The sequence below is a fragment of the Sus scrofa genome, chromosome 14 (genome assembly GCF_054392235.1).
Source record: "Sus scrofa isolate SSC_HxYL_T2T_F1_AM1 chromosome 14, Sscrofa_HxYL_maternal_Yorkshire_Landrace_v2.0, whole genome shotgun sequence".
Taxonomy (NCBI): domain Eukaryota; kingdom Metazoa; phylum Chordata; class Mammalia; order Artiodactyla; family Suidae; genus Sus; species Sus scrofa.
Genome location: NC_139396.1, coordinates 54618296 through 54645295, shown reverse-complemented (window position 1 = coordinate 54645295; position 27000 = coordinate 54618296). Strand labels below are relative to the sequence as shown.

The 27000-nt window shown below is 44.5% G+C and overlaps 1 protein-coding gene across 9 annotated transcripts in view; it reads left to right on the top strand.

The window, feature by feature from the left end:
• CCDC60 (coiled-coil domain containing 60) overlaps positions 1-27000 on the top strand; it is a 186822-nt gene that overhangs the window by 85106 nt on the left and 74716 nt on the right. For 7 of the 9 annotated variants that reach the window (XR_014827400.1, XR_014827399.1, XM_084996388.1 and 4 more), the window contains exon 2: positions 1449-1528. Coding sequence is in view for 5 of the 9 variants with exons in the window: in XM_084996388.1 (XP_084852514.1) it covers positions 1449-1528 (80 nt within the window). In the remaining 4 variants the exon portion in view is untranslated. Of the gene's footprint in view, positions 1-1448; positions 1598-27000 lie in introns of all 9 variants that reach the window. The other 2 variants (XM_084996390.1, XM_084996387.1) reach the window with 1 other exon arrangement.

The window sequence follows — 27000 nt, the reverse complement described above, 5'->3', positions numbered from 1 at the left end:
TACTCAGAGAACTCCAGCATCTCCATACTTCTGTCATTATATTGTTGTTGTATTGAGTTGCTGCATAATATTCCATCATTTAGATGCACCCTGATTATTTAACCTGTCTTCTGTTGTGAAGATGTGTAGATGACTTCTGACTGCTGTCACAAGCAGCATCTCAGCAGTTTTGTTGATGCATCTCTGTGTCCACACAGGGCTATTCCCATAGAATGCTTGACAGGAGAAGGACAGTCAGACCCAAGGACACACCCACTTTTATGCATTTAGTAGGCACTGCGGAATTGCTCTTCAGAAAAGTCATTACAGTGTATGCTCCCACCAGCCCCATCTGAAAGCATCCATTTCCTGTAATTTCTTGGCATTTCCTTTAATTAAAAAAAAATCTTAATATTGTAGGAATTAATTTCAAAACAGGATTTTCCAGGTACCAGTCTTGTTATTGTTCACCAAATTGGTGGCTGAGAAAAGTGACTTTTATATTACAGTATAGCTCATTTAACTCTTTTCTTTATATTGACCTGGTACTCACCTCTGAAATTAATTTAAGTCTTGTGAGCTTTCCCCCATGGCTAAGAAAGGCAAATGAATAGAGAAAAGGGAAAGAAAAATCCATGAACAATTACCTGGATAATTTACTCATAAAATTCTGCTAGGAGGAATGGTAGAAGGGGAGGTACATTTGCATCATTATGTATTAAAATTCAGCTCTCCAGATCAGCTGCCTTGGCCACCTGCAATGATTATCAACCTCTAATTTTTTGCTTTTTTCTGAATATGCAGAATATACTTCATAATAGAAGCTTCTGTTTTTCACATGAGTCAAGAATTTGGTAATTTGGGAGTTCCCTGTGTTGTGGCTCAGCAGATTATGAACCCGACTAGTATCTATGAGGATTCAGGTTCAATCCCTGGCCTCACTCATTGGGTTAAGGATCAGGCATTGTCCCAAGCTGCAGTGTAGGTCACAAATGCGCCTCGTCTGGCGTTGCTGTGGCTGTGGTGTGGGCTGGCAGCTGCAGTTCCAATTTGACCCCTAGCCTGGGGACTTCCATATGCCACAGGTTCGGCCCTAAAAAGCAAAACACAAAGCAAAACAAAAAAAGAATTTGATAGTTAATTTAATCATCATAACAGGGTTGGAATTATTTCCCCGTTCTGCTGAAGAAAGTATGGCCCAGAAAGGTTAAATAATTTGTCCAAGGTTTCACAGGCAGTCACCAGACAGAACCAAGATCAGAGCTCAGGTTCGCCCCATCTCCACAGCCCTTGCTGTTTGCAGCATGCCACAAGGCCTCTCTTGGGTGGAGAAAAGAACACTGTGCTGTCCAGAGACCCCTCCACCCTGATCAGACCTCTCAGATGGACACACAAGCCTCTTACAGCCTGGCTCTGCTTATAACTCTTACACTGACATTATTTTTCTTTCACTTCTTGACTCCCCTCAGGTCCCAGAAAAGCCAATGAAGAGCATCAGGTACATGGACAAGGAAATAATAAACCTCAAGAAAGACCTTGCACGAAGCCGGTGAGTGAGCCCAGCGCCAGTGACCCCTCGACATCCTGATGGTGCTAAGCAGGCTGTGGGGCGATGCCTGTAAGTCTTTGCCAGGTCCCCTTGCCCCTCAGCCCAAGCATCAAGCAGAAGATTTGCAGGCACGTAACCGTGTCAGGACTAGGGCACAGGATCCATTTCTCGGTTGGTCTTGTCAGGGAGTGCCTCCACCAGGCTTACCTGCCATTCTTGCTCAGGCTAGTCCCAGGCTTCACATTCCCTCTGCTTTCCTTTCTGGGCCTGAATCCAACTCAAGAAGAGTTCCCAGATGCTCCAGAAAACTCTTCCCTGTTTCCTCCAGGTCCATAGTGTTGCAGCCAAGACTCAAATAGACTTGGTTTCCAATACTGGCCCTGCTACCTGCCAGCTGGTCACACTGAAGGAGTTACTTAACCTCCCCGCGTCACGGCTCCCTTAACTGTAAAATGAAAATAACATGAGGTTGTTAGAAAGACTGCATGAAATAATGCATGAAAGCACCCCTCGTGTGGCCTCAAATATGATACCAATCATGTCTTTCCCCCTCCCACCGCTTCATTCCTCCACAGGAGTGTGAGCAAACTGAGGTCTGGGACCATATCTTACTCTTGTCTGTGGGACGAGGTGGGGTTTCCTTCTTCTCACTCCTCAACTACTTCCCGGGACCTGGAATATTCCGAAGTGGGGTCATAAATGAGGCATTTGGCAAAGTACCTCAAGGCAGAGTAAGAGATGGAGATTCTTTTAGCATAAGACACACAACTGAGATGCGCTCAACGGGGTGGGGGTGGGGGGGCCCTGGGGAGGGTCTGTTTATCTTACTCGTCACCCACTCTGAGGCAGACCCTGGTGAGAAAACAGTCAAGTCATTGCCTTCCTTTACCTCCTTTTGTCAGAAGCTCCTTCTTTCCTGCCCACCCCCTCCCCCACCCCATCTGCAGCACAGCTCTGATGGAACAGGATGACTCAGCCTCAGGGAAGGCGGAAGTGTGGGCTTCTGAAGCTGGGAAGAAGGAATGGATGATAAAGACTAAGAGAGGCTTCAGGACAGGGCCCAGGGAACAATATTTCCCTACCAGCCAGAGGCGGCGCCAGAGGGGTGGCCATGTGGGCTCTGAGAGGGTCTCTGGACACCCACTGTCCAGCAGAAACATAGGGTGAACTGTTCAACTCATTTTCAATTTTTCAGTAGCCACACTAAAAAAAAAGCTAAAAAAAAAAGATAAAAGTAATTCTAATAATACAGTTCATTTAGCCAGCTACATCCAAAGTATTATCATTCGATGTGTCATCAATATAAAAAGGTATTAATGAGATACTTTCTATTATGTTTTGAATATGTGATGGAAAATGATGAACGATGAAAAATCCAGAGTGTATTTTTCACTTAGAGCACCTATCAATTCAGACCAACCACATTTCAAGTGTTCAGCAGGTGTTATAGATGGAATTGTGTTTCTCCCCAAATTCATACGTTGAAGCCCTAACCCCCAACATGACTGTGTTTGGAAGGAGGGCCATAAAAGAGGTAATTCAGGTTAAATGAGAAAGGTGGAGTCCTGGGGTTCCTCAGGGCTCAGAGTGTTAAGAACCCAACATAGTGTCCATGAGGATACGGGTTTGATCCCTGGCCTCATTCAGTTGGGTTAAGGATCCCGTGTTGCCACAAGCTATGGTGTAGTTCACAGATGCAGCTCAGATCTGGTGTTGCCGTGGCTGTGAGGTAGGCCAGCAGCTGCAGCTCTGATTCTGCCCCTCGGTATGCCATGGGTGCGGCCATTAAAAGGAAAAGAAAAAAAAAAAAAAAAAAAAGGCGGAGCCTTAATCCAGTAGGATTGGTGCCTTCATAAGAAGAGGTAAGAATGCCAAGAAAGTGAACACATGCAGAAAAAGCCAGCTAAGGACACAGCTAGAAGATGTCATCTACAAGCCAAGGAAAGAGGCCAACCCTGCTGACACCTTGATCATGGGCTTCTGGCCTCCAGAACTATGAGAAAAAAAGTGTCTGTCATTTAGACCACCTAGCCTGTTATGACAGCCTTATCAGACTAATACCATAGTCAGTGTTGGAGTAATCCTACAAAGAATGCCCCCAGCTCCAGGAGGTGATGAGGCTCAGTCTCAGAGTTTCAAGCAGAGCCAAGCACAGAGATGCATGTGAACTTGGCCCTTGGAATCAAGAATGAGACCCACAGGGACCCCTCTGTTAGTTGTGGACATACTGGCCTCTATAGTGTTTGAACCCAGGTTAAAGGGCTTTTGAGGCAGATGCTTTGGGAACTTGGGAGCCCCAGGGACTGGTGAGAAGTAGAGTCAGGAAGCCAAGAGTTATCTGAGGGGGGCAGCATCCAGGCAGGCAGCAGAGAAAGAGGCTGTCACAGCTGCGGGTGTATCTCCAGATGGGAATTGGTACTCTGCTCCACGGTCATGCCGGAAGGATTTCAGAGGGATGGTGCAGCAGAGAAGTTGCATCAAGAATGAGGTTCAAAATACAGAACCAATCTGTAGGTCAAAGGCACCCATCAGAACAGATACTAGCCATATACAGCCATTAATGACCATGTCAGTTCTTACCAGCTGGATGTTACAGCCTTGAGGTAGATGATTCTAACTTAGTGTGCAAATACATACCAGAGCCTCCTGAGCCTGGGAAATGAGACTTTCTGCAGCAATCTATACTGTAGACTAAGAGTTGATAACTACCAACAGTAATAACTAGCAGTACCTTGATCTGTGTTCGTTCCAGATACCAAGACTCAACCCAGTCCAAAGAGGGCAACAAGCTGAGGTGAGCCAGCTTGTAACCAGAACTCATTTGCCAAATTTTTCCGGGAAATTTGCAAGCCAATTATTAAATGCAGATATTGTTAAAAATGAAATTATCAGAGTTCCCTCTGTGGTGCTGTGGGTTAAGAATCCAACTGCAGTGGCTCAGGTGGGTTAAATTATCCAGCATATCGCAGCTGTGGCTTGGGTTCAGTCTCTGGCCCAGAAACTTCCACATGCCATGGATGCAGGAAAAAGGAAGGAAGAAAGAGAGAGAGTGAGGGAAGAAAGGAAGAAAGACAAATTATAGAAATGTACAGTTCAATACATTACAGTAAAAACAAAGGTAATAAATACTTATAACATCATTTCCTAATGAATTCATGCATTTTACTGCTAGCTGTGTTCTTGAGCTTATTTCTGGTATTAGTATCTGTGTGATGGACACACTATATAATAGGGGGTATTGCCAGTCTCTCCCCAGCTCTACGTTCCCTGACATCATGTTGGTAGGTCAGAACCAGCCCCAGTGGGAATATTTATGCACAGAAATCAGCAAAAGCCTTAAACCAGGGCGTGCTTGTCCCTCCAGAGAGATGGTTGTTATATGTTCACCGGCACCCTCTGGGGACATGCCCCCAGATGACCAAGGTGGAGCTTTCCGCAGACCCAGTAGAGCAGAAGCGATGATGAAAAAGTGATCGAGACAGTGGCTTTTCTGCCATCCTTGAGTTGGCAAGCTGAGTCTGTCCTTTTTTGCCAGACACATTCCCCATGGCTAGAATTTAACATCCTCATCAGACAGGCTTCACCTGTCCAAGTGCTGGATGTGAAGGACAATGTGGAAAGGGCCAGACAGAAAAGCCACAAGCAAGAACACAAGGAACGACAGTAAAACTTTCCATCTGGCCACACTCCTGGATCCCACTGACCTTTAAGGAAGCAGTAATTCCCCTTCAGAAGGAAGCACAGTGTTTTCCAGGGGAAATCACCTAAGAGCTGCAGACCCCTTGGCTCCATCTCCCAGTATTAAATGAAGCAAATTATTAGCAAAGAAGATACTGTCATTTCCACTTACCGTTTTTTAAAATCCGCTTTACCTTCCATTCAAATCCAGCCCACCTTGAGCCAAACACCTTGACTGTCTCCTAGATTTTTATTTAATATTTCAGTCCTCTTATAATTCAATTGCACCATCCCTGGTTTCATGGCCAATTTAACATGATGCTAAAAAGAATAAAATCTAACTGCTCTCCGGCTCGCCTGTTGCACCAGATGTTCGGTGGCACTAAACCGCGCTGTGTGCTCACTTGCTGAATTCCTCCTGGCAGAAGGTGACAGCCAGGACATCTGCATGAGCCCAGTTCTTGGTTGACCCTCGAAGCCTATGGTACATCTTCCAAAGCTGCCAGCATTTTTCATTCCACAAGTTAGCCCCCCTCCCCCAGCAGACCCCAGCAGGGTACAGATTAGGCAGGTGTTTCTGAGATCTGAGACTTTGCTTTCCAGCTGCAGCCAAAGCAAGGCAATTAGAAATGGCAAAGGTAGAGTTTTGGCAAAGGAGGCAGGAGCTTTTGTGGGGTTATTTTTGGTTGAGTGGTTAGGCACTTCTTGGTTCCTTCTTGGTTTTCTGTGCTTGGTTATTTTCTTCAACAGATATTTACTGAACACCAGGTATATACCAGGCATTGTTGTGTGTTTTGGAGACAGGGCAGAGAACAAAACAGATAAAATTCCTGCCCTCGGTGGATAAGAGACAAGGATGTGGGTTAAAATGGGGCAAAGACGGAGTTCCTGTTGTGGCGCAGTGGTTAACGAATCCAACTAGGAAGCATGAGGTTGTGGGTTCCGTCCCTGCCCTTGCTCAGTGGGTTAACGATCCGGCGTTGCCGTGAGCTGTGGTGTAGGTTGCAGACACGGCTCGGATCCAACGTTGCTGTGGCTCTGGCATAGGCCGGTGGCTGCAGCTCCGATTCAACCCCTAGCCTGGGAACCTCCATATGCTGCGGGAGTGGCCCAAGAAATAGCAAAAAAAAAAATGGGGCAAAGACAAGCACATTAGCAAGTAAGTAAATAGGATTGGGGTGGCGGATGTTGGCTACATCCTATGAAGAATGTAAAACAGGAGTGCCCACTGCAGCTCAGTGGAAACAAATCTGACTAGTATCCATGAGGACATGGGTTCAATCTCTGGCCTCATGAAGTCGGTTAAGGATCCACCATTGCCGTGCACTGTGGAATAGGTCACAGATGTGGCTTGGATCCCGAGTTGTTGTGGCCGTGTTGTAGGCTGACAGCTGCAGCTCCAATTCGACCCCTAGCCTGTGAACTTCCATATACCTCAGGTGCATCCCTCAAAAGCAATAAGAAAATTTTTTAAAAAGAATTTAAAACATGATGATGTACAGGCATAATGAGTTAACTGTGTTTCACAGATCCTGCATGGTTTACAAAGTGAAGGTTCATGACAGCCCTACAAGTCTATGGGCACTGTTTGTCCAATAGCATTTACTCACTTCATGTCTCTGTATCATGTTTTGGTACTCCTTGCTCTATTTCAAACTTTCCCATTCTTACGATATTTTTTATGGTGACCTGTGATCAAGATCTTTGATATGACTATTGCAAAGAGATTAGAACTCACTGAAGGCTCAGATGATGGCTAACCTTCTTTAGTAATAAAGCATTTTTTAAACTAAGGAACGTGCTTTTTTATGTATATAATACTATTGCACACTTAAGAGACTGTGGTACGGTGTAAACAGAACTTTTTTTCTTTTTATGGCCTCACCTGCAGCATATGGAAGTTTCTGGGCTAGGGGTCGAATTGGAGCTGCAGCTACAGGCCTACGCCACAGCCACAGCAATACCAGATCCGAGTTGAAGCTTTTGTCAATGCCAGATCCTTACCCCACAGAGGGAGGCCAGGGATTGAACCCACATCCTCACAGAGATGACATCGGATCCTTAACCCACTGGGCCACACCAGGAACTCTTTAAACACAGCTTTTATATGCACTGAGAAACCTAAAAAACTTGTATGATCTGCTTTATTCACTTTATTGCAGTGGTCTGGAACCAAACCCAGAGTATCTCCCAGGTCTGCCCGTATATAGCTGGGTGATGGGAAGAAAGCGGCTGCTTCATCTAGAGTGGTCAGAGGAGACTGCCCTGTAAGGGAGCCCTGGACTGACCCCTGAATGGTGAGAAAGAACCATTCACATAAAGAGGTAGGGGGTGTCTTCCAGAGGACAAGGTGGATGGGTGCCTCAGTTGGAACAATTCAGGAATGTTGGAGAAACAGAAGGAAGGCCAGCATGGCTGGAGCAGAGGAAGAGGGAGAGAGAAAGAGATAGACAAGGGCTATATCCCACAAGGCCTGGGGCCTCACAGGCTAGGGTAAAAAGTTTGGGTTTTAGCCTAGGTGAAGTGAGAACCCATTGGAGGGTTCTGAAAAAGAGAAGGATGGGGGTCTGATTTTTAAAAGGACATACCATTTGAGGAGGCCAGTAGGAAGGATGGGATAGGAGACAACAATAGCTCAGATGGGGCAGATTGCAGTGAATTCCAAAGAAGTGGATGGATTTGGATTTGTTTGGAGGCGCGGAACTGGTTGGTAGATCAGATGTGAGAGACAAGGGAGAAGGCAGGGTCAGTGTATTACTTCACTTAGTATGAAAGTCTCTAGTTCCATCCATGTTGCTGCAAATGTCATTATTTTGTTCTTTTTTATGGCTGAGTAGTATTCCACTGTGTATATATACTACATCTTCTTAATCCATTCATCTGTCAATGGACATTTAGGTTGGACATTTATCTCTTCCTGCCTCACTGGGATGTGAGATCTGTCATAACCTAGAGTGTATCCTGTCCACTGTCATGTTCCCTGAGCATTTATTGATGGGCTAAATTAATTCTCTTTCCACTTAGCAGTTAAAAATAAGGGGCCTCCAGAGTTCCCATTGTGGCTCAGTGGGTTAAGAACCCAACTAGTATCCAGGAGGATGAGGGTTCAATCTCTGGCCTCACTCAGTGGGTTAAGGATCCAGAGTTGCTGCAAATTGCGGTGTAGGTCACAGATGTGGCTTGGAGATGGTATTTCTGTGGTGTAGGCTGGCAGCTGCAGCTCTGATTCAATCCCTAGACTGGGAACTTCCTTATGCTACAGGTGCAGCCCTAATTTTAAAAAATAAGGAAAGAAAAAAGAAGGAGGAAGACCTGTATATTAACCTGTGGGAAGTGAGAGAGGGAGATGGTTTATATATAAATCTGTGGGACCAATCAGTTGATAAGATGGCTGGCCCATTGCTATCTCATTAGGTCCATTGCTCTTCTCATCTCATCTCTCTTTTCCACTGCCTTCCAAGCTGGAGTATCCACTCTGCCTTATTGGGTGATGGCCTGTGGCTGCAAGGAGAAGGTGTTAACTTGTCCCACAACAAGGTCACTCTTTGCTGGGAATCCCTAGGGTTTAGCTTGGTTCTTGGCATAGAGCAACAACTCAATAGGTATTTGCTAAAGTTTGTATTTTACTATATCTTAAAATCTTCCCTGAGGCAGGTGGGAAAGTTCTTTCGCTCCATTTCTCAGATGAGAAAACTGAGGCTTAGAAGAAGTTCAGAGATTTACCTGCGTCATCGTATCAGTTAGCTATTGCCATATAACAGATCAGTTCAAAAGTTCAATGTTTGAAAACAATCACATTTATTAGTGCTTATGAGTTATAATTCATTTGGGAGATTCTCTGGTCTCAGCTGGGCTCCCTTGAGTATATGGCATTAGCTGAGGGCTGGGTAGATGACTTTGCTCATCATGGCTGGACTCTCCCATACGTTTGGAGGAACTGGTCATAGGCAGGTCTAGGATGCCCTTGGCTGTAACAATGCGGTATCTCCTTCTCAAGCAGGTAAGCCAGGGCTTGTTCTCACAGTGGCAGGATGCTGATAGAGATTGAAGTGTCTGAGACTTCTGAGGTTTAAGCTAGAAACTGGCCAAACATCCCTTCTACCCTATTCTTAAGGCCAAAGCAGGTCACAAATCCAGCCCAGATTAAAGTTGGGAGAATAGACTCCACGTCTTAATGAGAAGAGCCACAAAGTCTCCGTTGAGAAAGGGTGGAGATTTGGGGTCCTTATTTTCCCCCAGTCTACTCCAGTCAGATCATCAGTTCTGACCTGGCCTTTTGGACATGAGCTAGTTTCACAAATGTTATTTTGTACAAATCTGCCTCCCTCTTGGGAAAGGAACATGGAAACCACGTCAGGAATCAAGCAGTTAGGAGGTCCCAGTGAAGAACCTGACATAGTGTTAAGTATATTAAGAACCCGACAGAGGAGTTCCTGTTGTGGTGCAGTGGAAATGAATCCAACCAGAAACCATGAGGTACTGGGTTCTATCCCTGGCCTCGCTCAGTGGGTCCAGGATCCGGTGTTGCCATGAGCTATGGTGTAGGTCACAGACGTGGCTCAGATCTGGTGTTGCTGTGGCTGTGGCGTAAGCCGGTGGCTACAGCTCCAATTTGACCCTTAGCCTGGGAACCTCCATATGCCATGGGTGCAGCTCTAAAAAGAGAGAAAAAACAAAACAAAACCCCGACATAGTGTCCTTAAAGATGCATGTTTGGTCCCTGACCTCACTCAGTGGGTTAAGGATCCAGCATTGCCGCAAGCTATAGTGTAGGTCCCAGATGAGGCTTGGGTCTGGTCTTGCCATGACTGTGGTGTAGGCTGCAGCTACAGCCCCAACTCAACTCCTAGCCTGAGAACTTCCATATGCCACAGGTGTGACCCTACAAAGAAAAAGAAAAGAATCAAGTAGGGAGCATTAGGAGGGGAAGCTCCAAGGCTGTGAAAAGGGGAGCCAGAGAGGCCATTGTGAGCTGTGTGGAACCAGGGATTGAGGGGGCAGTGACATGTATGAGCAGATGCTGCAAGAGAGGAAAGATGAAGGAACTGAATGGAAGGTTAGAGGAGAATGCAGCAACCTGTGCTCAACCTGTAGACTTTGAGACTCCTGAGATCCCTAAAACTGTTTTCTGGAAAAAAGTCTCCAGTTCCTCTCATGGGTTCCTGACCTTGGATTCTCACTAGGTATTCCATATCTTTTCTCACCACCCCTATGTACTCTTACAATAAACTCCTTTTGAATTGGCAAGCTTGCCAACCAAGAACCTGGACTAAAATGATTTTTTGTAGATAATGGCAGAGAAATCAAGAAGGAAATATGACACTTTATCATCCCACCCTGTTTCTTGCTTTCTGGGTTTCATAAGGGACCATAAGGGACATTTCACATTCTCACTTCAGCAGCACATATACATAAGGGACATTCACGTTGAGATATGGTTTTTGTCTAAGCTGGTGGGTGGAGTGAACTCCTCCCAACTTTTTTTGAAACAAAAAGAGATGAAGTGAATCATTTAATTAAAAGTTAAATCTGGGGCACTTCCCACTGTGGTGCAGCAGAAATGAATCTGACTAGTTTCTTTAAGGATGTGGGTTCAAGCCCTATCCTCTCTCAGTGGGTCAGGGATCCAGCATTGCCATAAGCTATAGTGTAGGTCACAATGCAGCTCAGATCCCAAGTTGCTCTGGCTGTGGTGTAGGCTGGCAGCTATAGCTCTGATTTGACCCCTAGCCTAGGAACCTCTGGGATACCAGGGGTGCAGCCCTTAAAAAAAGCAAAAAAAAAGTTAAATCTAGGATTATAGATAGGTGACTCATGTACCTCCACTTCTTTCTCCTGTGCCCAAGGCAGACATCACTAATGGATCACAGAACTCTTTCCATCTGAGCCCAGAGTTGGTCTCAGACATCTCAATCCAGCCCTCCAGGTAGCCACCACCATTGATCAGAATTATTCCACAGGATGTAATTTATTTGTCATCTCTAACTAGAAAACTCAAAAGGAGAGTTTGGTGTCAATAATGACACCTGATTAACCCAGATTGAGGGTTGGAGTGTACAGGTCAGCAGGAGAACAAACTTCACCCAAATCCCTTCATAAATGATGATGATTTTAATCATAAGTTTATATAGCTGGAAAAATCATCATTGACCTCTAACACTTACTGACAGCTCTCAGTAGCTGCTGCATCTCGTCATTCATCATCCAGAACCTCCACAGCCCTACCCTGTAATCAAGAACGTCTTCATTTAAAAGTTCAAGTCCGATTCTTCTCATTGTCCCCTCCCCAGACTTGAGACTTGCCTCAAAGCCCCAGAATCACTTGAAATCATGGATTTATATGCTGGTAAGCACCTTGGGATGCAGGCAAAGTTAAGGTTTATGAGTTGTACCTTATGAATAATTCAAAGAAGACCTTATTCCCCCCATGTTACATCATCACCACACCCTACAGCCAGTGGGTGGACATTAATGAGTCCCCAGCATGTTCCATAAAGGAAAGCACTTGGCCCTGTGTCCTTAGCCCAGAACTGATAAACAGAGCCACGCAGGGTAGGTCACAGCTATGGGCTGGAGGAACTTGGCTCAAGTTAATTGCATTTTTATCATCTTGAAAGTGACCCAGAGGCCCTGCCTATTTGTTCTCTGTTACTGGTGTCTTCGTGTGTCTTCGACACCTCTAGTTAACTGCAGTTTTAGGGCAAATTTTCTTCTCTGCTTTTCTTGCACCACTCTCTGCTAAGCACAGATATCTTTGTTTAATTCCTTTCCTTTTGGCTAGGACTGCCTCAGAGGAACCTGCGTAAAAAAAGAACTGAACTAGAAGACCATGTTTCAGATTTAAACATCAAAGTCTCTTGGACCCTTGAACATTTGTTACATAAAGGTTTGCCCAAAACTTTGTTTTTTGAAATTCTCTCCCTGATGCCAGGCAGTGTTTCCAGGCTTATAGCCAGGCTTGCAGGGTTCACCTTGTAGGTTGAAAGTTTGCTAGCTTTGGAGTCAGCTGTGGGTTCAAATCCAGTTATATTTCTTGGGTGGCCAAGGTTGAATCAAGTGTATTTCTGTAGACCTCGGTTTACCTATGGGAGGGGATGCAGAAATAGCAAGTCTCCTTCACACTGCTGTTGGGATTTGTTGGGGAGACATGGGTGAGGGATGTAGGATAAAAGTGATAAAAGGTAGTTGCTGTTGACTGTAAGCTGGTTGTTGTGGGAGTGTCTTCAGATATTCAAGGGCAGTAAGGAAGAGCATGAGCTTTGGAGACAAAGAAACCCAGTCCTGTCCCTCATCAGCTAGGTGACCCCAGACTGGTTATTTTTATTCTCTAAACCTCACTGTCTCATCTGGGATCCCTGCCTTGGGATAATATATATATATATATATATATTTTGGTGAGGACACAATGAGGCAGTGTGCCTAAAATCTCCCTTTCTGCCTCAGATCTTTCCCTTAGCTCCTTCCATGCTCTGAAAATAGAAGCAAGCCCAGGGAACGCAGTCTCACCCATCTGGGATAAGCTGGAAGACCTCAGTCTTCCATTCCCTAAACCTCAGTAATGCTGGACTGCAAATACACACTCCCCTCAATTGTAGGTGAGGTCTACGTGGTACAGACAATACGTGCTTTTCTCAATGTGGGCAAATAAAATGAGTTAACTTGGAGTTCTTATTGTGGCTCAGCTGGTTAAGGACCCGATATAGTCTCTTTGAGGATGTGAGTTCTATCCCTGGCCTTGCTCAATGGGTTAAGGATCCAGTGTTGCCACAAGCTGCTGCATAGGTCACAGATGTGGCTGAGTTCTGACGCAGGTCATATTTGCAGCTCTGATTCAACCCCTAGCCTGGGAACTTCATATGCTGCAGGTGCGGCCGTAAAAAGAAAAAAAAATTTAAAATGAGTTTTAACTCAGTCCCGCACTACCCTACAACACTTTTAGGTAAATAGGTTCTAAGGTGAATTTATCCTGTTGATTGAATATGTGGGGGAGATGTGTATGTGTGTGTTTAAGGGACAGAGAAAGAGGAAAAAAGACAGTCTATTATCTAAAACAAATGCTTCTGGCATTCACTTGCTTTGTATAAAACGTTTACCCCCAGGAGTTCCCTGACGGCACAATGGCTTAAGGATCCAACATTGTCACTGCCATGGCTTGAGTCACAACTGTGTCACAGGTTCGCTCCATGGCCCTGGAATTTCCTTGGGTGCATCCCCCCAAAAAATGCTCATCCCTGTAGGAATAGATCCTCCAGGATTTGGGTTGATCCATTTTCCTGGAGAAACTTAAAGACTACGGTTCATGGTTCAAACTATTTCCTTCACTGCTACAGCTTGGTTCTGGGGCCACCAATGATATCCATCACCTCTCTCTCCTACCCAATCTAGAGGCTCCTTAACTTTGGCTGGCACTTTGGCTGGTGGAGGTCATTGCCCTGGTTGTTGTCCCTTTCTCAAGCCATGACTGCTACACTTGTTCATGGATGGCCAGAATCAGTCAGGGGAATGCAAGAGCCCCCCATGGATACATGGTACCAAACATATTCTCTTGTTAAGATAATCTCTGCCTACTCCTGATGATCAAGTTCCCTTTACCCCAGCCAAGACAGAGACTCTTTTCTTGCCTCTGCCTACTCCTGATGATCAAGTTCCCTTTACCCCAGCCAGGACAGGGACTCTTTTCTTGCCTGTTGGTCTCTTGGCACAAGGAGCCCAGAGCGCCAGGTGGAAACCATAGTTTAAGTCTAATAAGATTCCTGCTATTCCTCCCCACCCGCCACCTGCCCCCTAGTTGAAGTATTCCCATTTTGGGAACCAGGACCTCTAGCCTCTTAGAGCCTAGAAATACAGGGAAGGGAAGTTCAAATTCCCCAAGTAGGGCGCTGGAGGTGATGGTAACTGGGGCCAGTCTTACTTCCATCCCTTGATCTCCCTCTCCACTGCCCCCCACCGTGTAGAAGAGGTACCCGAGCAGCATCAGTGTTGAGTAACACAGGCGTCTGAACCACTGCTCAGGCACCTTCATTGTGCCCTCTGACCCTGCTTGTGCCTGATTCCAGATATGCCACCTCTATCTTACAAGCAGTTATAACCAGGGTTATAACTGGGTCATATGGGAATGTTCCATCTGCCGAAAGGCTCTCTCCTCTCACGTTTCACCTTGAATTGGTGATGAACCACCCTCTGTCTTTCATTGACTTCTCCAGTGTGCCCATAGACCCCTCACACCAGCCACCTTACTCTGTAGTCCTTATCATGACTACCTCCCTGCTGCACCTCTCAAAAGCTTCAAGTGTCTCACCAACCCGTGCACTCATTCCTACAGCCGTCTCTTCGCATTTTACCGCTGCTGGAAGTGGTGCTGGCTGCTCACTGGTCCACAGCAGACCAGGGCACTCAGTACTATGCCTGCTGCTATGCTGGTCAGGGCTCAACATCCCACTCTTCAGTGGGGGAACAGTCTTGATCTGTAGTGTCTGCTCACTTCTGTGGTGTCAATACTCCCACCCCAGTCCCCTGCAAGCTACCCAATATAATGGCCCGGAACATGTAGTTGGGAGAAATGTACACTGTCCACTCTTACAAGCTGGTGTGGGTTGGCTCCCTTCCAGGTCAGGTCCTCGTTGCCAGATGGATGGTGGTTAAACCAGCACCAAAATTCTGTACTATTTTTTTAACAGATTATATTCCATTATAGGTTATTACAAATTGTGTAAAATTCCCTGTGATATACATTAAATCCCTGTTGCTTACCCATTTTTTGTATAGTAGTTTATAGCTCTGAATCCCACGGTCCTAATTTGTCCCTCCATTCCCCCGCCTTTCCCCTTTGGTAACTGTAAGTTTGTTTTCTATGAGTCTGTTTCTGTTTTGTATACAGATTCATTTGTATTATTTTCTAGATTCCACACATAAGTAATATCATATAGTATTTGTCTTTGACTTATTTCATTAAGCACAGTATTCTCTAGGTCCACTATGTTGCTACAAATGGTAATATTACATTGTTTTTATGGCTAAGTAATATCCCATTGTGTATATATACCATATCTTCTTAAGCCAGTCATCTCTTGATGAGCACTTGGGTTTTTCCATGTCCTGACTATTGTAAATAGTGCTGCTGTGAACATTGGGGTGCATGTATCATTTCCAGTTAGAGTTTTCATTTTTTTCAGATGTAAGCCCAGGAATGGAATTGTTGGGTCATGTGGTAGCTCTATTTTTAGTTTTTTAAGGAACTTCCATACTATTTGCCATAGTGGCCGTACCAGTTTATATCCCCATGAACAGTGTAGGAAGGTTCCTTTTTCTCCAGATCCTCTCCAGCATTTGTTATTTGTAGACTTTGTGATGATGGCCTTTCTGACCAGCTTGAGGTAGTACCTTGTAATAGTTTTGATTTGCATTTCTCTAATAATTTGTGATGTTGAGCATCTTTTCTTTTTTCATGTATGCATTAGCCATCCATATGTCTTCTTTGGAGAAACATCTTCTGCCTATTTTTGATTGGGTTACTTGTTTTTTTTTTTTATATTGAGTTATATGAGCTTTTAGTATATTTTGGAAATTGACCCCTCGTCAGTGGCATCATTTGCAAATGTTTTCTCCCCTTTTGTAGGCAGTCCTTTTGTTTTGTGGATGGTTTTCTTTGTTGTGCAAAAGAATAAGTTTGATTAGGTCCCAACTGTTTATTTTTTGCATTTATTTCCTTTGCCTGGGATACTGATCCAAAATCCCATTTTAATTTTTTTTTGTCTTTTGTCTTTTTAGGGCAGCATCTGCGGCATATGGAGGTTCCCAGGCTATGGGTCTAATTGGAGCTGGTGCAACCAGCCTACAGCACAGCCACAGCAACTCCAGATCCAAGATGCATCTACAGTCTACACCATAGCTCACGGCAACGCTGGATCCTTAACCCACTGAGTGAGGTCAGGGATTGAACCTGCTACCTCATGGTTCCTAGTTGGATTCCGTTCTGCTACACCAAGATGGGAGCTCCAAAATCCCATTTTAGAGTCTACTTCTGAGGACCACTCCTGCACCTAATGATGGTGGGTCATTTTCTCGGGAACAAACTCTGAGATGGAGATTTGCATGCAGGTTGTTCTTTGGGAAGTGCTCTTAGGAGCAGCCTCTGTAAATGAGTTAGGGAGGCAGGGCTGGGCAGAGGGAGAAGTTGATCTAAGAAGCAATCACCACAGATACTTCACATGATCCCACAGGGAACTCTAGAGCTGGGTTGGCCATTCAGAGATACCCCAACTGTTGAGGCAAGAGGACCAGACCTTTGTATTCTTGCAGCAACCTGTCATTGGATGCGGGTTTCCTCCAAGGAGGGGCATATCCTTTATGGAAGTGGTTCCTTCTACTTGAGGACACTTCCTGGGAAAGAACTCAGCTCTGAGCCCTCAGCAGGCATCAGCCCCGGAGAAAGGGGGGTCTCTGTCTAGAAGAGGGATTCTGGGTAGCACACCCTAGCATCCACTGGAATATGTATCCAGAAATATAAGTTGGAAGAACAAGGAGCCAGGGGTGATGAGAAACCAGCTAAGCTGACAATGGAATCTTTTATCCTTAGGCACAGCCATCATAAATTAATATCCCACCGAAGCAGTGGTCAGTGGAAGTCAGTTTGGGAAGCTAAGGCCTTCCTGTCCCAGAGGAGGAAACCACAACACAGAAAGAGGAATTGCCTTGTCCAGAATCACAGAGAGCTGGAATGTGCATCCACTCTAGGGCTTTTGTTCCACATTCCACTTCTTGTGTAATGGGTATAATTTTGCAATTTTGTTCAGTTATCTGAATCATGGCCATTTCCACCACTAGATTAAAGGCTCCCCAACAGCAGTGGCTGTGTCTCTTTCTGCTTATGAATATATTGCTATTGTCCAGCACAGTGTCTGGAATGTACTTGGTACTCAGAAAAACTCATGAATTGTTGAATGGATGCATGCATGTTTCAGAATTCCTCTGGTTTATTTTTTAGGCATCAGGCTGGGGATGCCTGAGGGGAGTGGGGGTAGGAAGGTGACTAGAAGACATCTCCGAAAAGATCAGGTGGCCGGGCTGAGCCATGAGGGAACCCAGCTCAGAACGGCATGGACAGGTATACCTTGCTTCTGGTCCCTGAGTCCACGCAGGCTTTGAGCCCAACCGCATGGGTTCACATCCCCGTTCTGACACCTCCAAGCCACCGAGTGACGAACAGGCTTCCTAATTTCTTGGCTCCCCAAAGTAGGGATGGCAAAAGTACTTCTTCCTCTCTAGGGGATCTTTGAGGATTAAATGAGTTCATACACGTAAAGCACCTACAACAGTGCCTGACCCGCAGTAAGTGACTGATAAATGGTAGCTGCATGTCCCTGATCATGATCATAATCTTAAGAATTTGTCTCTGTCCCCATTCATGGGCTCAACATGAGCTCCAGCATGTCACACCTGATCCCAGATTTCTGAACCTCGAAGATCCCTGTTTAAGAGACAGTTGGAGCAAACTTGATGGCAAAAGGTATGGGGGAGGGGAAGTCAGGATGAATAGTTTGTGGGGAGTCAGGATGAATAGTTTGCAAGTGGAGGCTGTGCAAATGTAGCTGAGTGCTAGATTTCCGTATTAATTTAAAATCTCTTCCTATTGGGATTGTTCAACAAGCCATTATTCTAATGGATGTAACCACAGGCTGTACAATAAAGCACTAATCCACCACTTAGTGTAAATGCTGCCTGCATTAAGCCCTGTAATTTTGGGGGAACTTTTTATTGAAATATAACATAATACAGGAAGGCACACAAATCATTAAGCCTATAGTCCAGTACCTTTTCACAAAATGAAGACAACCATGGAACCTATAGCTGCACCAAGAAAAGGAACATTACCAGATGCCCCCCTGGAAAACCTCCTCAGGTACTTTCCACCCACTAAGCACCACCCCCTCCGAAAACCTCCTCATGTCCCTTCCAGTCTCTTTCACCCCAAAGAGAATTACTGTCCTGACTTCTAAGACTCAGATGAGCATCTCCTGAAGTTTGCATAGGTGCAGTTGTACAGTGGTACTCTTATTGCATCTGGGGGTCTTTTCATTCAACCTTGCATCTCTGGGATTTATCCAAACTGCCTCTCAGAATTGGAGTTTGTGCTCTTTCCATTTCTGGGCGTTTTCCGTCGTGTGAAGAGAGCAGAACACACCCATTGTAGTTATTGATGGATGCTTGGGTTGTTTACACTTTGGGGCTCTTATGAAGACAGCTACTATGAACATTCTTACACATTTTTTTTTCTTTTTGGCTGAACATATATATGCATTTCTTTTGGGAATATACCTAAAAGTAGAATTGTTGGCTCCACTGTGCATATGCTCAGCTTTAGCCAATACTGCCAGACGTTCCCTGAGCCCGATGTCTTAAAGAACTTTTTAAAATAACACAAATAAGATGATATAGAAAAAACTGGAAAATGTGGAGAAGAACATTTAAACAAGTAATAGAACCACACACAATTACATCACCCAGGAGTAGTCCCTATTCATATTTTGGCATGTCAATTTCTATCAATATTTTTATACACGTGTTTTTTTTTAACCAAAAAAATAGAACCATTTGGCATATTCCATTTCATAAACTGATTTTTTTATTTAGCAATTCATTATGAACATCTTCCATGTCAATAAATATACATCCACAATTTGATTTTTTAAACTTTTTGGTATGAAAATGTTCAACTATATGTATTTGAATGGAATAGTATAAAGAACTTCTATGCAGCACTCAGATCAGTGAATATCAACTTATAGCCAATCTCATTTGCTTTACACATCATCCTCCTCTATTATTTTGAAGAATTTATCTTTTTATCTTTAAACAACTATTTCGAGAAGGATTCTTTTTAAAATCATAACTGTAATAATATTATCACATCTAAAACAAATAGCATGAAGTCTTTAATATCAAATATTCACTCAAGCACAACCATCTTAATGATTGTATAATATCCCACTGTAAGAATGTAACATAATTTATGTAGCCATTTTTCTATCACTGAACTTACTGGTTGTTTTAGATTTGTTCTTCTGTTATATAAACAATGCTTACATAGACATCTTCGAAATTACATCATTATATACTCTAGTTCCTTAAGATAAACTCCTAGGGCATGTAACTTTAAGGTCCTTGACCCTTAACTGAGGTCTTCTAGATTTACACTGGGTTTCAGTTGCTGAAAAGTAGCTAGTTTATAAATGCCTGAAGAGTTCCTGTTGTGGCTCAGCAGTAACGAACCCGACTAGTATTCATGAGGGTGAGGGTTCGACCCCTGGCCTTGCTCAGTGGGTTAAGGATCTCAAGTTTCTGTGGCTGTAGTGTAGGCCGGTAGCTACAGCTCAGATTCGACCCCTAGCCTGGGAAATTCCATATATGGCAGGCCCTAAAAAGCAAAATAAAATAAATACTTGAAACAAAATGAGCTTTTCTCATTAGAAATGAGAGCAAAGCCAAAAAAAAGATGTGAGAGGTAGACAGTACCCCAGATATGACTTTTTGCCCTTTTCATCTTAGCATAGTCATCAGAAGTAAGTGAGCAGTTTATGGAAAACAAAATGAAAACATAAAGTGGTTATGAAATAAAACCCCCGTAAACTTCCGGCAATGTCCAGCAGAGCCAGCCTGAATGCGTGAGGTCATTTCTCTTCCCCAGGATTCTTCACATAAAAGCTTTGTCCTCCCTAGCACCCCCTCTAATCCCAGCTCCTTCATAAATGATTGTCCTGATGGTTCTCACTCAAATGAGTTTGTTGCCAATGGCTGTAAGCCATTCACCTTTTTCAATGCAAGGGAAAACTTCCATTTGTCCTGAACAGACCACACATTGCCTTTGATTGTGTCTTTGTCTGGATCTTCTTGGTAATATTAACTGACACTTTGCAGTCATGATTTCACTTAAAGGTAAACCCAAATGAAATTCTATTAAAAAGTCAGAGACCTCACAAGTTTTCCAGGCTTATCTCAGAGCACCTGTACGGGACTCAGGAACAACATTTGAGAGGCTTGACCAAGATCATTTTGCAGCCTGCTGTGAGAAAAGTGACACTCTGTCATTTGTCCAATCCATGACCCACAGGAGTACAAAACAATGATGATAATAATAATAAAATAGCAGGAAACTCAAACCCTGTTATTCCAAAATTAATGCCTGTAGATATATTTCAGCAGGTATTAATTTCCTCACAGCTCTATTGCAGAAGTGCATAAGAAGAAGACTCATCTTTAAAACCAGTTTCCCAATCACCTACCTCTCCCATGATTTAATGTGTTGACAAGTAGTATAATATATCATGGCTTTTGGAATCAACCTGAATCCTGGCTCCACCAGTGACAAACTGTTTGAATATTAAGGTTAGGCAAGCTACCTAACCTTTCTGAATTTCATTGCCCTCAACTGTAAAATGAGAATGATAAGAAAACCTACTTGTGGAATTCCCGTTGTGGCGGAGTGGAAACGAATCCGACTAGGAACCATGAGGTTGCATATTCCATCCCTGGCCTCGCTCAGTGGGTTGAGGATCTGGCGTTGCTGTGGCTGTGGTGTAGGCTATAGCTGCAGCTGTAGCTCCCATTTGACCCCTAGCCTGAGAACCTCCATTTGCAGACCTGATTGTGATAATTAAAATGAGTGAAGATGCATATGTCTGGAATGTGTTAAACACACATGCAACCAACATAGTCAGTGCTTCTGATGGGTAGTGTTTGTACCTCACCCCAACTGCTTGACTGTGTCACTGGGATTCTGTCCACTCTTTAGGAGAGATTTTCTTATCACCCGAGTGGGGACCCAGAGTTTTCTCCCTCTTACCTGATTGGAAGGAAAGCCAAATGCTGGAGAACCTATGAACAACCAAGCAGCTTAGGGCATTATAGTTTGTTCTTTGGCTTGACAGACAAAAAGCTACTTTTCAGACATTGTTTTTAAGGTAAATTAGTATACAGAAAGCATTTTTTTTCTTTCTTTTTAGGGCCACACCTGTGGCATATGGGGGTTCCCAGGCTATGGGTGGAATTGGAGCTGTAGCCGCCAGCCTACACCATAGCCACAGCAACACCAGGTCCAAACTGAGTCTGTGACCTACACCACAGCTCATGGCAATGCCAGATCCTTAACCCACTGAGTGAGGCCAGGGCTCAAACCCGTGTCCTCATGAATACTATTTGGGTTCTTTAACCACTGAGCCATGACGGGAACTCTGCAGAAAGCGTTTAGTATAGAGTTGCCAACAGTAAGTGTTGGCTCTTGTCATGATTAGTGTTCTTCTTGATCCTGTTACCTTTTTTGGAAGTAGAGTCAACTGCTTGAATCAGTGAGAAGAGAAAAGGCTAGATAAGACCTGAACCAGCCTCTGTCCTTCCTTTATACTCACAACCCCATCTGTGAAGGAAGAATAAGCAACTCCATCATAAGGACCATCTCTTTTATAGCATGAAGAGGCTACAAATTTAAGTCACCCTTCTTTTATTTTTCTAGTTGGTCATATGAGCCACCACATGAATTTTTCACAGGAAGTCTAGTGTCTCCCCCTGGGAGCTTCACCTCCCTCCTGAATTGTCTAATAAATTACTTTCTTAGTTACCTTCCCCACCCTGGAAGTGGACAAAGTTGGTGCTGTGTCCTCCACTGGCCACCAGCATTGCTCCCTACTGCCACAGGGTGTCTCTGTTGAGAACAGGTCCTCCCAAGATCCTCCAGACCTTTCTGGACTCTCTTGCTGACATCTTACTGATCTCCCAAGTCCCATAGGTTGTGATTACATGTCTTTCCCCAGGCAAACAGGCTACCTGCATATGAGAGGTGACCTTTAAGGACTCTGAGATGTCCTTTCCCTGCTCCATCTGAGGGAAGCTGCCCTAGAGATTTTCTGGTCTTTTTCTCATTGGAAAAACTGTTGAGAGAACACAGTTTTTGTTTTTGTTTTCTCTTGAGGAGCCCAGATCCATTACATAAATCATTTCAGTAGATGGATAAAGATGTGGAATGAGACATTTTCCCAAAGTCAATGCTCACCACAGTTGAATCTTGCCATCCCCCTTGGAATTAGAAAAACCCCTAGAATCCTACTTGTCTGGACTTCATCTTCCCAGAATTTCCCATGGAAACAAGAGCAAAGTCAGCAAGAATGCTTGCAGAAGCACTTTTCTGCCCTGAGCTTTAAGAGAAAAAAAAATGCAGGACAGTAAAATCAAACAGCCTAAGAAGTGCCAAGAATGATGTTTCAGCAAGTTCCCTTAGGTTGCATCTCAGGCAGACAGAGTTTTGGGGTCAGGAAATTCTGTGTTTGGTGCTACTCTTTGAGGCCCGTGGGTGCCATTTAAAGAAAATGCATGGCCTGGCCCTTCAGCACATCTGACTGTGTGTTTAGCTTTAGGAGTCGTGCTGGGTCAGATTAGCTCCAAATAATTTCCTGGCAGAATGTGGATGTGAAGTTAAACAAAAACAATTAAAGCATTGCTTTGCAAGATGATCTTTAAATCAGAAGAGCTTATGCAGGAATCCATTAAATAAAATAAGTAGATCTAAAGCAGATCTAAAGAACTAGTTAAAGCATGAATCTGAATCTCTCTCCCTACCTTGTAATAGCCCCAAATGCACCTTTCCTGAAAAGCAACCTTCAGATCCTGTGAACTTTCTCTGAAGGTCTCCTATTACCCATGCAAGGACTGGGGGGAGGGGAGTGGTATGTGTTCAGAACAGGGTTGCCCTTTTGCACAATTCACAATGTGTGCTTCAGGGTGAATGATGCCCCCAAACTCAATTTGTAGAATATAGTGTTGATAGTGATCCTGAAGTTGTGGAATTGAGCAGCCCTTTAATGGTACATATACAAAAATAAAAATAAAAGCTCAAAGAGCCCTCAGGGCCTGGCCATGGGGGGGGGCAGTGCTGGTGTTAGAGAACGCATCACAAGCCAGATTACTGGTGAGAGTCTCTGTGGTGACTTGTAGACTAGATAGATGCAGCCTTAAAAAGTGTGTGTTTAAGCACAAATGAACCTTTCCACAGAAAAGAAAATCATGGACTTGGAGAATAGACTTGTGGCTGCCGGCGGGCGGGGGGGAGGGGAGTGGGAGGGATCGGGAGCTTGGGGTTATTGGATACAACTTGGAATGGATTTACAAGGAGATCCTGCTGAGTAGCATTGAGAACTATGTCTTAGATACTTATATTGCAACAGAACAAAGGGTGGAGAAAAAAAATGTATACATGTAAGAGTAATTTGGTCCCCATGCTGTACAGTGGAAAAAAATTAAAATAATAAAACAAGAAAAAAAAAGTATGTGTTTAGATTCATTTATCTTTTCCCTGCAGTACCCCTGTGGTTCTCTTCTTTTTCTTTTCTTTTTGCCCATACCTGTGGCATGTGGAAGTTCCCAGGCCAGGGACTGAACCTGCACTAAGCTGTAATGAGAGCCACAGCAGCAACAACACTGGATCCTTAACCCACTGAGCCACAAGGGAACTCCTCCCTGTGGTTCTTTGAGTTTACTCCTTAGAGAGTTATTTGGTCTATAAAAGTGAATCGGAAATGACTAGGTAAAAAGGGTAGAGTTAGGAGAGGGATCCCCAGCAGAGAAAACGGTCTGCATACCATCACAGCCTGGTGAAAACAGACGTTTGCTGAGTCCCTGCTCTGTCTCAGGCACTGGACTAGCGATTGGTGTAAGGTCATTTCAAATGTGAGAGGAAGTTGAGAGATGAGAATTTAACCATAGGATCAGAGTAGCTTTCAAATTGATGCCACTCAGCCAACCGTGGGTGAAGCGGGGAGCTGGCCATGGTTCTGAGCAGAAGTTTTACATACTCTGGGGTCCCTCTGGATGTATCATGGCAAAGAGACAAGCTGTGGCAGACAACTACCCCAGGTTCAGGAGGCCGTCAGAAGCTGCTTCTTATGGCGACAGGCAAGACCTAAATTGCAAATCCAGCAGGGAAGCCTTTGACCACACCCTGCTGCTGTACCTCAGACCCTTCCTATTTTACCTGGAATAATGCTTAGTAAAAATGCCATTGTGAAGTCCTGAGTGGTTTTTGGTCTCCAGCAGGGGATCCTCACCATCAGTCAAGCATAAGGAGATGCATGAGTCAAAAGATCACAGGCTAGTGGTCTTGTGCCTTATTCCTTTGTCTGTTGTCTGTTTTGAGCAGACAAATCTCTTTGGAGATTGCTGATGCATTCTAGAAAAAGCGTGTTTCCCTGCTGATGCATGTTTTATGTCCACACTGCCTGGTCCATGAAGAATGATCCTTCCATCCTATTTAGTCATTAAGCACAATAGGTAATAATGGTTATTGCAGGATGGGGCTTGTATTCTTAAAAAAAAAAAAAAAAATACAGAGTTCCCTCAGGGCTCAGCTGGCTAAGGATCCAGCATTGTCAATGGAGTGGTGCCGGTTCATTCCCTGGCCCAGGAACTTCTGCATGCGGTGGAAGCAGCCAAAACAAACAAACAGAAAATATTCTACCAATTTATCTCAGAACCAAAACCAGAGTGCTGGACTTCCTCCAAATGCCATGCTTTTTTTCCTCAGTTGGGGTGAGTGCCTGTGTGATAAGGGATGGCGAGAGAGCACACCAGTTAAGAAAACTACTATGTATAAAATGAATAAGCTACAGGGATATATTGTACAGCACCAGGGAATATAGCTTTTATTTTATAAAAACTTTATTTATTGTCTTTTTAGGGCCACATTTGTGGCATAGGAAGTTTCCCAGGCTTGGGGGTCTAATCGGATCTGCAGCCGCCAGCCTACACCACAGCCACAGCAATGCGGGATTCAAGTCATGTCTGCAACCTATATCACAGCTCATGAAACTGCTGGATCCTTAACCCACTGAGCAAGGCCAGGGATCGAACCTGTACCCTCATGGATTTTAGTCGGGTTCATTAACCACCGAGCCATGACGAGAACTCCTGTAAAAACTTTAAGTGGAGTATAATCTCTAAAAATATTGAGTCACTATGTTTTATACCAGAGACTAATATAAAATTATAAACCAACTATACTCAAAAAAGGGGGGGAAGGGACAGTGGCTTCTGGATTCAGGCAGACCAGAGTGAAAATCCTGGGTTTGCCACCTTCTCATTGTGTGACTTTAGGCAGGTGGCTTCTGTGGCCCTCAGTTTCTCCATCTTGGAAATTATGGTACCTGTCTTACAGGGCTTCTGTAGGGATTAAATGAGATAATACGTGAGAGCATTGGGGCCCTGCCTGACACACAGATAGTGTGTTGTAAGTAGCTATCGTTAGGGTGATTTTCCAAGCCCCAAATCCTCCTGGGGTTTTTGCACTTAAGGACAGTTAGCTTCTCCCACACCCACTCCAAGCTTTAATTTGCTTTTAAATAAGATGGGGTAAATAGACAGGAAGGGGTATGGGGAAGGGAGGGGAGCAGGAAAAGGCACTTTGCACTGCTTCACAAGGCTGACTTGCCAATCTTCCCTTCCCAGTGAGGTTTAGAACTCCTCATAGCAGTTGCCTAGAAACAGGAGCTGTGATGGGCTTCTGCTGCCTTCCAGAAATCACTCTAATTGGGATGCATATGAACAGTTTGTTGACACTTGGCAGGTTTTTCTTCTTCTTCTTCCAGAAGAGTTGCATACATTTCTCCTACAGATGCTGACTCTCATTAATTAAAGAGTAGCCCCTGGGCCAAGGCACCTTTTAACCACATAGGAGCCAGTGGGGATGGGAACCTTGGTCAGCATCCATGGACCAAAAGGCCATTTTAGAGTGCTGTCACTGTGTTTGTATTTCAAGATGTTCAGGGTCTGAGGTGGATTTGGGGGGAGGGAAGTGTGTGAACAAGGGTGTGTGTGTGTGTGTGTGTGTGTGTGAACTGTGAGGCCACAAAAGTTTACAAGTCCCTGAGCTTGTGCCATCAATCAAAGCACAACGTGTGCCTCCCATGTAACCTGATATCAAGTCTTGGATCTGTGTTCCTTTGGGGGGTTTAAATACCACTTGTAGTCATTTGGCACGGGTAGGTCAGAGACCACATTATGAGCTAAAGAAGTAACTTTCCTGAGGGGCACACAGGGAGCCTGTTTCATTTGATCACTTCCTCTAGAACACTGCTATATTCTAGTTCCCAGTTGGAAAAAAAAATAAATTTCAAAGGCATCCATTTATCTCTATCCTGTTTGGATGATTCAGCTTCTGCACAGACGGTCCTGTACACCTGCTCCATCCAAAAAGAATGCACAGGCACCACATCAGAGTGGGGTAGCGCCATTGTTGCATGCCCAAAAGGAGGCATGTATTTAAGTTGGATTTGAGATGCAAGACTTGCCAGCAGTTAGTTATTCAGGCCACAGATATTTTCCGAGGATTCCTTGTGCACTGGTTCTGGGGACACAGAAAAGATGTAGAAATTGTCCCTGCCCTCAGGGAGCTCCACCTTGTGGTGGGAGTAGAAGGAGGGAGTGCATGGACACAAACAAGTCAACCAGCAGTTTATGGCAGCACACACCGGAAGTGCCTGATCCTGCCTGGGAAAAAGCAGAGGCACACTCCACGCAGGGTGGGGTATATATCTGAGTAAGTTCTAAAGGATGAGTAGAAGTTGGCCAGGTGAGGAAGAAAGGGCATTCCACGCAGAGGGGCAAAGGCACTGAAATGGCAAAGAGCATGGTTGTGTAGCCTGATGATGTTGCTATAGGACCACATGGCAAGGAAGAGGCTAAGAAGACAGGATACATCCAGCTCCTGCAGAGTCCCAGAGGCTATCCTGGGAAACCTGGAGATGCTGAGCAGTAGT